Source organism: Chrysemys picta, chromosome 25, assembly GCF_011386835.1.
Source record: "Chrysemys picta bellii isolate R12L10 chromosome 25, ASM1138683v2, whole genome shotgun sequence".
Taxonomy (NCBI): domain Eukaryota; kingdom Metazoa; phylum Chordata; order Testudines; family Emydidae; genus Chrysemys; species Chrysemys picta.
This window is the reverse complement of record NC_088815.1, coordinates 3883084-3895256: the sequence shown is the minus strand read 5'-3', so window position 1 is coordinate 3895256 and position 12173 is coordinate 3883084. Positions and strand designations below refer to the sequence as shown.

Here is a 12173-nt window from a genome sequence, read left to right as displayed (position 1 = left end):
CGCTGGTAGTAGGAGAACAGCTTATGCCCCGAAGCAGCTTTTATATCCCTCCTACGTGTGTTGTCATTGACTACGGTGACTCTGGATGGTCTCGCTGTCCATAGAAATGTCCAGTCCCTTTTGGAATCTTGCTAAGTTCTTGGCCCCAGCGAATTCCTGTGGCAGGGAGTTCCGCAGAGTAATGATGTCATGTGGAAAACCATTTCCTTTGGTCAGTTGTTATCACTCTTCCAGAGCCTGACTGCAGAAGGGCCAGCGTCCAGCAGGTTGCAGGAGCTTGCTCGGCTGCAGAGCTCTCTTTACGCGACCCAGGCAAGATGCTGGAATTGAAGGTTTGGTCCTGACGCACACAGCACGACTGTTCACTTCAGGGCCCACAGGCCCAGGCTTGAGATCGGGGCTAAAACCCATGGGAAGGTGCTGCTGGAGTAACAGCTGGAGCTGGAGGCTCGCTTGGCCTAACCAGAAGGAAAGAAGAGAGTGTTAAGAGCTGAGCATGGAGAGACCAGGTAGCATTGCTGTGTGGTGTTAAAGGGGCTGTGCTCCACCCCAGAACCAGCAGTCTATCAAGCAGTACAATACAGTGGATCTGTGCAGTGCTTTGAGCCCTTTGGAATGACACCCCTTTTTCTAGGCCACTCTGCGCCCTTGATTTATAAGGGGTCCTCACCACCAGCTTGCTCTGAAATAGCCCCTCTGGCAGGGTCTCTGGGGCCCGTCTACACGCCCTGGCCTGTGTGGAAGGAGGGGGAACGTGTGCTGGAGGAGACGAGGGGAGGACGCTGGGTTTATTCCTGCTTGCGCCATTGTCTTTTCACTGGCTGGGAGCCAAGGATGACCCCACGCTGCCTTGGGAGTGGCAAGGGCTGAGTAAGTGCCCCGCCAGCTCGCAGGGCCCTGCATCCTGGAGATTAGCCGCCCCAGCCTCTCTCGGCAGCCAGCAGGAAAGAGCCCAAGATGGGGCCACTCCCCTGCCTGCGGCTGGCCAGAGAGCCAAGTGCAGATCCCAGCTGCTGAGCCGGCCTCCCTGCAGCCTCACCCCACCCCCTGCTGGAGCCTGCCCGGCCCCTCCGGCGGGGTGGGGGGAAGGCGCGAGGGCCCTGGCTCCTGAGGGCATTGTGGCCCAGTACAGTGCAAGGAGGCAGGAGCTCTCTCAGTGCCTAGGGACCCTGGGACTGGGGCTCTCAATGCCGCAGCCCTCAGAGTTCCCTGCACTGGCCGCACCGGACAGCGAGGCCCAGGGGGACGTAGCAAGGCAGGTCTGCTGCGCCAGGGCGGTGGCTACGTGGGGAAGTGCTGGAGGGCAAACTCAGGGGCTAGAGGGAAGGGCCCTGGACCGGGGGGGCTCTGGCTTGATCTACAGGGGAGGGGCTTTCTCTAGCCACAGATGGGGGATTAAGCTGCTCACAGCCCCCCGCCCCCCCGGCAATGTGGCTTTCGGGGTTACGCTCGGCCGCTCTCTCAGCATCACAGGATGGGCTAGTGATTAGCACCGCACAGCTGGCCCCAGAGCTCCTGGGCTACATTCCTGGGTCTCCTCTTGCCTCACTCTGTGACCTTGGCTAATCCATTAGCCGGCTAGTAATAGCCCGGAAGCCTGGGGCAGCCCTTCCAAGGGCACATCCCCCGTGGCTCTGTGTTCCATACTGAAGGCCCTTTGCCCCTCAGCTGGGTGTTAAAGGTCGGGCACTGCTTCTCCTGGGTCTCTGTGAGGACTGAATGGAGGCTGCCTGGCCTTAGGAGCTTGTGATTAAATACAAAGAATTAGGGCTGATTTTTTCCCCAAGGCATTTTGATATTTACAAGCCAGTACAGGTGCAGCCAATTGCCCTGAGGTGGCCCCCAGCACCTCCTCTTGTCACCCCGTTATATGTTGTTTTATGGCACCCGCATTTTCCTTTAAAACATTTTTTATACCCACAAAAGTTTCCAAGGAGCGACAGATCCCAATGCCAGACTAACCAAAGATGTTCTCGGCACAGCTCCACCTCCACGCAAACTGGGATACAGGTGCAAGTTAGATCATCAGTTGCAACAAGGAATCAGTGTCCCACTGGGCGAGAGATTCATTATGTTATTAAAGAAAGTGTTATAATCAGCAGTAAGGGGAAGCGATGGGAGAGGTACATTGAGGCAAAATGTCTCTAAAAATTAGAACTGGCTGAACAATTTTTGATGGAGCAGTTTTTCCATTAGGAAACACCAATTCAATGTGAGAAAGTTTCACAGCAACATATCAATTTGGTCAACATTTTCAAAAGGAAATATTGAAAACAAAGCATTTTGACAAGATCCAAATGTTTCGTTTTTGACTTCTATGTTATATAATATAATTAATTACAATCAATTAACTGTCAAAATGTTTGACCCTTAATATTATGTTATAAAATATAAATAACATAAAAGTCAAAAGAAAATGTTTTGATCTTACTGAAATGAATGTTTCAATCAGGTCATTTCCATGTTTCCAAGACTAAATATTTTGGAATTTTCATTTCATGGTAAATTTCAACTTTTTGTTCTGATTTGGGACAAAGGAAAATTCAGAAATAATGGAATTTCTGTGGAAGGGGAGCTCCGTTTTCCGACCCGCTGTATGAACGAGGCGTATGGATGAGCTCCTGAGGGTACTGGGAGAAGCCCCATTTAAAACCAGACGAGATGCTGGTAACTGCAGTAGGGGACCCTCCTGAGCTGGCGGATGAACTAGATGTGACCTAATGGGCATTTTCCATCTGTACCTTGAAAGATCTTTTATCTATTCCCAGGTGCTTCCAGCGAGGGCAAATCCAGCCCCGTCTAGGTCTCGGCGCTACCACACAACAAACACTATATATGAATAGTTTCCACTACAAACGTATGGGGGTGTAACTATGCTGTGATCTAACCTCCGGTGTAGACAGCGCTATGTTAATGGGAGGGCTTCTCCCGTCGCCATAGCTACCGCCTCTCTTCAGCGTAGGTAGCGTCTTCACTAAGCACTACAGCAACACAATTGCATCAGTGCAGCGCTGCAGGTGTAGACACATCGGGCTAGCCCTTGTGAACACATGGTGAGATAATCAATCCTGGAGCTGCTAGACTGAAATACTATCTGAGCAACCTCCCACCTCCAGGGTGTGACCGCTGAGAGGGCGTTTCAGGGAAAGGCGGGTTAGGATGATCTCCTCTCTGACCTTCAGCACAAGAAGCCCCGTGAAGCAATGTGCCCAGCACCATGGTGAAAAGCTGGTGCCCCAAGGCAATCTTCAGAGCCCCAGTTTTCATCTCTCAGCAGAATCCCCACCCTCCACTCCTGCTCAACAGTCTCTCATGTATCTGCTCCAGGTAGCAGCATGGACGGGTGTGGTCACCGGCTCCTGCCCTGAGTGCATTGGGAGACAAGGGGTAGGGACAGGCTGGTAGCTGGAGGGACAGAGAGAACCCAGGGTCTGCCTCTGCCCAGCAACCTCAATACAGAATCCCCTCTATTCATTACAGCTGAGACCACGAGTGAGAGTGGAGGAGCAGACCTCAAAGCCCATGTCTTCTATAGTCCAGCTGCCTGCCTCTGGCTGCTACAGAGGAAGAGATGAAACCGTGGTGGAATTTGCTGGAGAATTGTACCCCCCCCCACACACACACACACAGCGATCATGGCTGCAAATAAAGCAGGTGAGTTTTCGGATTAAATGTTTTTTCATCAGAAAATGCTGATTTGTCAAAACCAAAACTGTTTGCGGAGGAGGGTTGGTTTGAACGAATTTCCCGACTGAAAATACTTTCGGCAACAAGTTTCAAAATTGTCGCAGTATCCCATGTTGCCGCTTGCAATATGAAAAGTCCCACTCTAGGGTTTTTGGGTCAAAATTTCAGTTTGTTTAAAGAAAATAAAAGTATTTTTTTTAAAAGGCTGAAATCAAAACAAGGTGTTTTGAAATTATTGAAAGAAACATTGCGCTTGTCCCAGTTTGCCTTTATTTGGGGGGGAAGCGGAGGTTGGTTTATGAAAAAAATTGAGATTTTGATTATTTTAGATCACTTTGGGACAGGGACATTTTGTGAAATATAACAATTCTTGCAGGCTGGGAAAACCACCAAACATAACCCTCAAACCGTGAACTAGGTGTAAAGCCATGTGGTGCCAGCTGCCTGAGTTTGCAGCGGGGAGAAGGGTGAATTGCCCCATGAACCCCATGGGGTGCTTATGCCCAAAGTTAAAAGCTAATGTACTCAATGCTTTTTTTGCCTGTCTTCACGAACAAGGTCAGCTCCCAGACCACTGCACTGGGCAGCACAGCATGGGGAGGAGGTGACCAGCCCTCTGTGGAGAAAGAAGTGGTTCTGGACTATTTAGAAAAGCTGGACGAGCACAAGTCCATGGGGCCGGATGCGCTGCATCCGAGGGTGCTAAAGGAGTTGGTGGATGTGATTTCAGAGCCTTTGGCCATTTTCTTTGAAAACTCATGGCGATCGGGGGAGGTCCTGGATGACTGGAAAAAGGCTAATGTAGTGCCCATCTTTAAAAAAGGGAAGGAGGAGGATCCGGGGAACTACAGGCCTCAGTTCCTCACCTCAGTTCCTGAAAAAATCATGGAGCAGGTCCTCAAGGAATCAATTCTGAAGCACTTAGAGGAGAGGAAAGTGATCAGGAACAGTCAGCATGGATTCACCAAGGGCAAGACATGCCTGACTAACCTAATTGCCTTCTATGAGGAAATAACTGGCTCTGTGGATGAGGGGAAAGCGGTGGACGTGTTATTCCTTGACTTTAGCAAAGCTTTTGATACGGTCTCCCACAGTATTCTTGCCAGCAAGTTAAAGAAGTATGGGCTGGATGAATGGACTATAAGGTGGATAGAAAGCTGGTTAGATCGTCGGGCTCAACGGGTAGTGATTAATAACTCGATGTCTAGTTGGCAGCCGGTATCAAGCGGAGTGCCCCAGGGGTCGGTTCTGGGGCCAGTTTTGTTCAATATCTTCATTAATGATCTGGAGGATGGCATGGATTGCACCCTCAGCAAGATTGCAGATGACGCTAAACTGGGAGGAGTGGTAGATACGCTGGAGGGTAGGGATAGGATACAGAGAGACCTAGACAAATTAGAGGATTGGGCCAAAAGAAATCTGATGAGGTTCAACAAGGACAAGTGCAGCGTCCTGCATTTAGGATGGAAGAATCCCATGCACTGCTACAGATTAGGAACCGAGTGGCTAGGCAGCAGTTCTGCAGAAAAGGGCCTAGGAGTTACAGTGGACGAGAAGCTGGATAGGAGTTGACAGTGTGCCCTTGTTGCCAAGAAGGCTAACGGCTTTTGGGCTGTATAAGTAGGAGCATTGCCAGCAGATCGAGGGATGTGATCATTCCCCTCTATTCGGCATTGGTGAGGCCCCCTCTGGAGTATTGTGTCCAGTTTTGGGCCCCACACCACAAGAAGGATGTGGAAAAATTGGAAAGAGTCCAGCGGAGGGCAACAAAAATGATTAGGGGGCTGGAGCACATGACTTATGAGGAGAGGCTGAGGGAACTGGGATTATTTAGTCTGCAGAAGAGAAGAGTGAGGGGGGATTTGATAGCTGCTTTCGACTATCTGAAGGGGGGGTTCCAAAGAGGATGGAGCTCGGCTGTTCTCAGTGGTGGCAGATGACAGAACAAGGAGCAATGGTCTCAAGTTGCAGTGGGGGAGGTCCAGGTTGGATATTAGGAAACACTATTTCACTAGGAGGTTGGTGAAGCACTGGAATGGGTTACCTAGGGAGGTGGTGGAATCTCCTTCCTTAGAGGTTTTTAAGGTCAGGCTTGACAAAGCCCTGGCTGGGATGATTTAGTTGGGGATTGGTCCTGCTTTGAGCAGGGGGTTGGACTAGATGACCTCCTGAGGTTCCTTCCAAACCCTGATATTGTATGAATGTTAAAGATGGCAATTTAAATGACATTCTTCACCATCTCACTTGCCATCTGCAGGATGCAGCATAAAGGCTGAAATGAATGTGGCAGTTCACACCTCTCCGAGTTATTGTTTCAGACCCTCCCCCCCTCCCCCCCCCCCCACACATTCAGGCAGACAGCACGGCCATGGTTTATCTTTAACAAGCATCCAGCTAATGCATTTTTCCCAAGCTGCCTCCCACATCTTCCAGGGAACCAGAAGCCACAAGTGTCTCCTACCTGCCTGCCGGCATCTCCTGCCTCCCCACGCAGACGCCTGGGCTGCAGCTCCAAGCTGTCAGCACAAGCAGCTGCAGCACCCTGACAAATGATACCGTGGGGAAGCACCGAGGAAAGTGATTGTAACATCAAGTCAAGAGCCCTGGGGTGCAGCGCTTTCCTCACTTAATTCACCAAAACACTCCTGCTCTTCACTCAGTTGTGTCTGCTACAGACTTTCCCACCTGCCACAGGAACGTGGGACTGGCCAGACTGGGTCTGGGGCACATCCTGGCTCTGAGTGACCAGCACCAGCTGTTTTCAGAGGAACCCTGCATTGATGGGGTATCCTGCCTCCAGAGGACATTCCTTCCTGACCCTCAAGGCAACCATCAGCTCATGCCCTGAAGCAGGAGGGTTTCTAACCCTCCAGAAGCTCTTGTTTATTTGTTAACATTCACTGCTATAACTCTGGATGGTCGCATTAGCCAGAGACATGTCCAGAGCTTTTCTGAAGCCTGAGCCCTTGGGCTTAGTGATATCCAGTGGCAGTGAGTCCCACAGGCCGGCAGCATGTTGGGTGCCAGTTTGAATTTGCCGCACTGGGGCTGCAGAGTCTGTGGGGTCTGGGCGCAGAATTCAGGCCCCGTTTGCCAGAGCGTGTTGAGCCGCCTCCGGCGCACGTGGAGTTTGCTGGCGAGCGAAGCCGGGAACGGAACTGGGCCTCCAGCAGGGATGGCCCTTGAACAGGAGAATGGCACATAAATCCGCCCGCGCCAAGGGGATCAGCTCTCTGGCGCCATCACCTCTCTCCAGGCAGAGGGGCTGCCCTTGCCTAATAGGGAAGTGAGCTGTCTTGGGCTTGAGTGATGGGACCCGCCGAGCCCTCGTGTCTCCTCCAGCTCCTGGCTCGCAGGTAGAGCACGTCTCTCCATGGCTGGCTAGCAGGGGAGGATGGGAAGCAGGCCTGGCTCTTACCCAGACTGACACCAATGCGGCTGCTGCAGCCAGGGGCTCAGTCCAGGGGCTCCTTCTGCCCTCTGCACCAGGCCCAGCCCCACAGGCCGGCTGCAGCCAAAGCCCCTGAGGAGGGAAGGGCCGCCGGCCGCCCCATGCCCCTTGCCGGGCACAGTGCTCCCGGTCAGTCCTGCCAGGAAAGGCTCTACCCTCACAAGTCAGCCGTCCAGAAGGCGGATCAGATGGCCCACGGGGTCGCCGCAGGGCTCCCAGGGGGGAAGTGACCATTAACCTGGTGCAATAAATCCTGGGCTGCGTGCGTGGCTTTATTGCAGGCTGCACTTGCAGCCATTGCTCACCCCACCCCCGCCAGCCCCCAGGTCCTGCTACGGCCCTTCCCAGCCCAGGTGCCGGGGACTGGCGATGGCCCTGCTCCTGCTGACCTTGGAAGCCAAGCTGCCTCCACTGCTCCAGGCCCCGACCCATCGCCAGCAGTAGGAAGGGCCGGGGTGCTGAGGGACCGGCTCCCACTGATGGGTCGGCCCAGAGGCTGTGTCAGCCGCAGCAGGTGGGAGGTGCTGGGCTGGGGAGGCCATGGGGAGCGGGCCCCATGCCTGCTCCTCTGGTCTCTGCAGCTGCAGACAACGGGCGGCTCGGAAGCACTCAGACTATGGGATGGCTCTGCCTTATTCCAGTCCCTAGCAGACAGGTGCCCATGTCCCAGAGCCCCCTGCACTGGCTGGCACCAGGACCCGGCCAGCTACGTGTGAGTTCCAGCTGCCCAGACAGTGATATAACTCCCCGGTCTCCGTTGAATATGCCCATATAAGTGTAGCCTCGACTCCCTCAACTGCAGAAAAGGACCTGGGGATTACAGTGGACGAGAAGCTGGATAGGAGTCAGCAGTGTGCCCTCGTTGCCAAGAAGGCCAGCGGCATATTGGGCTGCATTAGTAGGAGCATTGCCAGCAGATCAAGGGAAGTGATTATTCCCCTCTATTCGGCACTGGTGAGGCCACACCTGGAGTATTGCGTCCAGTTTTGGTCCCCTCACTACAGAAAGGATGTGGACAAATTGGAGAGTCCAGCGAAGGGCAACGAAAACGATCAGGGGGCTGGAGCACATGACTTACGAGGAGAGGCTGAGGGAACTGGGGTTATTTAGTCTGCAGAAGAGAAGAGTGAGGGGGGATTTGATAGCAGCCTTCAACTACCTCAAGGGGGGTTCCAAAGAGGATGGAGCTCGGCTGTTCTCAGTGGTGGCAGATGACAGAACAAGGAGTAATGGTCTCAAGTTGCAGTGGGGGAGGTCTAGGTTGAATATTAGGAAACTCTATTTCACTAGGAGGGTGGTGAAGCACTGGAATGGGTTACCTAGGGAGGTGGTGGAATCTCCTTCCTTAGAGGTTTTTAAGGCCCGGCTTGACAAAGCCCTGGCTGGGATGATTTATTTGGGGTTGGTCCTGCTTTGAGAGCAGGGGGTTGGACTAGATGACCTCCCGAGGTCCCTTCCAACCCTAATATTCTATGATTCTAAGGTGATCACTTGATCCCTGACAGTGAAACTGATGAGGCCACATGCTTTGAGATCTCCTGAGGAAAGTGCTACAGGAGAGCTAGGGACTAACTGATGAGCTACTGGCAGTACACTTAAATGGCTTCAGCTTAGGTCTGTTTCCAGAGGCAGAGGGGCTGGATGGGCAGGACGGGGGAAGGCAGGAGAAGAGAAGAGTGGACATCAGAGGGAGGGAGAGAGGAGATCCCAGTGGCCGATGGCCCGGGGGGCGGGGTGGGGAAAGCAGGGAGATTGATGTGTGGTCTCCCCTCTCTCTTTCCAGGTGCTACATAACTGACCACAGCCCTCCACCTCCACCGAGCAGGATCTCCCAAAGGCCTTGCCGGCACAGGGAAAACAGCGACTGTAAAAGACCAGGGCAAGGCCCTGGGCATGTATGTGATTATAGTGAACTGCTCCGAAGGCCTGGACTATAAATCCATGGGGAGCATGTACTCGGGCCTGGCTCAGGTAAGGGGTCAGGCCACTGCACTGGCTCCAGAGCACATGGGCGCTTCCCAGGGCTGGGGCCTGCACTAGACCCCACTGCCCTCCCAGAGCTGGGGACAGAACCCAGGAGCCCTGGCTGCTGGCCCCCCATGTTCTAACCACTAGACCTCACTGCCCTCCCAGAACTGGGGACAGAACCCAGGAGCCCTGGCTGCTGGCCCCCCATGTTCTAACCACTAGACCCCACTGCCCCCCCAGAGCTGGGGACAGAACCCAGGAGCCCTGGCTGCTGGCCCCCCATGTTCTAACCACTAGACCCCACTGCCCTCCCAGAGCTGGGGACAGAACCCAGGAGCCCTGGCTGCTGGCCCCCCATGTTCTAACCACTAGACCTCACTGCCCTCCCAGAGCTGGGGACAGAACCCAGGAGCCCTGGCTGCTGGCCCCCCATGTTCTAACCACTAGATCGCACTCCTCTCCCAGAGCTAGGGACAGAACCCAGGAGCCCTGGCTGCTGGCCCCCCATGTTCTAACCACTAGATCCCACTTCTCTCCCAGAGCTGGGGACAGAACCCAGGAGCCCTGGCTGCTGGCCCCCCATGTTCTAATCACTAGATCGCACTCCTCTCCCAGAGCTAGGGACAGAACCCAGGAGCCCTGGCTGCTGGCCCCCCATATTCTAACCACTAGATCCCACTTCTCTCCCAGAGCTGGGGACAGAACCCAGGAGCCCTGGCTGCTGGCCCCCCATGTTCTAACCATTAGATCCCACTCCTCTCCCAGAGCTGGGGACAGAACCCAGGAGTCCTGGCTTTATTCATGGTGCAGGTAATTCGAACTCAACCAAAACAGACACAAAGCACACTTGAGTCAGGTCGGACAATTGCAAAGAACTGGATGGCCATGCAGGGCCGGTGCAAGGAAGTTTCGTGCCCTAGGTGAAACTTCCACCTTGCACACACACACACACACACCCCCCCGCGGCAGCTCCCCCCTTGCCCTGAGGCGCCCCCCCTGCGGCAGCTCCCCCACCCCCCGGCCCGGGGATCCCTGTGGCAGCTCTGACCCAGGGGTACCCCTGGGCTGCCGCCGGCGGCTCAGACTCCCTCTCCCTCCCAGGGCAGCGGCCGCTGTTTAAAAAAAAAATTGGGGGTGCCGCTTTTTGGCACCCCCAAATCTTGGCGCCCTAGGCAACCGCCTAGTTGGCCTAAATGGTAGCACCGGCCCTGTGGCCATGGCTGCATGCCTGCCCATGGTCCATGTAGAGCGTGTGTGAATGGGAGGAACCTGCCTGTTGCAGCTCACACCCACCTTTCTGCTCTTGTCCCGCAGACAGGAGCTTGGGGCTGCTTTGACGAGTTCAGCCACATCAACATTGAGATGCAGTCTGTGGTGGCCCAGCAGATTCTCTCCATTCTCTCTGCCTTGGCCGCCAACATGACCTCCTTCATCTTTGAGGGCCATAAGATCAAGCTGGTGTGGTCCTGTGGTATCTTCATCTCCGTGAACCCAGGTGGGAGACACGGCCGTGCCCATGGAAAGGTCCCTCTCGCTGGCGGAGTCGCTGGCTCGGGCATGGCAGGCCCCTCCCCATTCAGAATTCAGATGGGCACCACATGGCCACTAGGGAAGAACCCAAGACCAGCCCGTCCCTATGCAGGGGCCTCGACTCAGCGTCCGGGGCCTGGGGTTGGGGTAAAGGGAGTGGGGCAGAGATGGCAGGTGGCCAGGGCTAACGTGCTGCTGGGTGCCATGGGGCAGGTTATGCTGGACGGACACAGCTGCCCGACAACCTCAAGTCCATGTTTTCTCCCATCTCCATGGTGGTGCCAAACTCCATGCTCATCACAGAGATCATCCTCTTCAGAGGAGGGTTCAGCAACTGTAAGGTACTCACAGGCCTGGGGCCATGGGGGCTCAGAGAGTCATCCTTGCTGGGAGCACTTGTGACCTGGTCAGTGGGTCCAGTCCCAGCCAGGGCAGGAACTGGCTGGGTCAGAGAATGGGACACGGGGCCTTTCCCATCTGGGTGGCACGGACTCCGATCTGGCCCCAGGGCGAGGACTGGCTGGCTCAGAGAATGAGCCTTTCCTGGCTGGCGTACTGCTCCCAATCTAGTGCACTGCAGCCTGGGATGAGTTGGGGGTTCCCAGGGCTCTTAGCGAGATGCCACCTCCGAAGCCTGGTTCCCTGACCCCCTGAAATGGAGCCAATATGCCCCTGGCTGCCTCGCCCCCCGCTGATGGGCTCTGCTCTTGTCCCAGCTCCTGGTTGAGAAGGTCTACACGCTGTATTCGCTGGCAGTGCAGCAGCTGTCCAAGCAGGACCGCTACGACTTTGGCCAGCGGGCGCTGACGTTGCTGCTCCGCTACGCTGGGAAGAAGCGCAGAGTACACCCCGACATCAGCGGTGAAGAGGTGAGGTGCCCCCGGGATCCTGCACTTAGGGAGGCCGGGGACTGTGCCAGGCGGTGTCGGGATGGCATGGGCAGCGCTGGAGGGGAGTTTTGCCGGCTGTTTGGCAGTGGGGAGCGATGCAGTCAGTGTGCCAGCTGGCGGGGGGGAGGATCCCCAGCACCCCGAGGGTGCCCAGCTCCCCTGGCTCTCCTGGTGGCTTTCAGATCCTCCTGATGGCCATGAAGGACATGAATATCGCCAAGCTCGCCTCAGTCGACGTGCCCCTCTTCAATGGCATCGTCCAGGAGCTCTTCCCGGGCATCAAATCACCTGCCATTGGCTACAGGAAGGTCAGCTAGCCGGCCCCGGCCGCTCAGCTGGGCTCCTTCCCCCAGGGCTGGATCCAAGTGAGAGGGAACCCAGTGCCATTAAGTGCAGGGAGGCTGCACTGCCAAGGCAGTTCCCTTCCAGAGAGCAGGGGACATGGAGCCGGGATTCCTTGGTTTTGTTCCCAGCTCAGGGAGGGGAATGGGGTGTAGTGGTTAGAGCGGGGGGGCTGGAACAAAAGAATCCAGGATTCCTGGATTCTCTCCCGGTTCTAGGAAGGGAGCGGGATCTAGGGGTTAGAGCAGGGTTGTGGTTTTTTTTTTCTCTCTCTCGCTCTCTCACTTGCCCTCTGACCTCTCTGT

The 12173-nt window shown here is 55.1% G+C and overlaps 1 protein-coding gene across 1 annotated transcript; it reads left to right on the top strand.

The window, feature by feature from the left end:
* Positions 1 to 3635: 3635 nt before the first annotated feature.
* Positions 3636 to 11843, top strand: LOC103306318 (dynein axonemal heavy chain 2-like). The gene is made up of 6 exons (XM_065578094.1): positions 3636 to 3654; positions 8943 to 9109; positions 10421 to 10601; positions 10850 to 10977; positions 11353 to 11505; positions 11709 to 11843. The coding sequence occupies exons 1-6, from the start codon at positions 3636 to 3638 to the stop codon at positions 11841 to 11843; spliced, it is 783 nt and encodes a 260-aa protein (XP_065434166.1).
* The last annotated feature ends 330 nt before the right edge of the window (positions 11844 to 12173 follow it).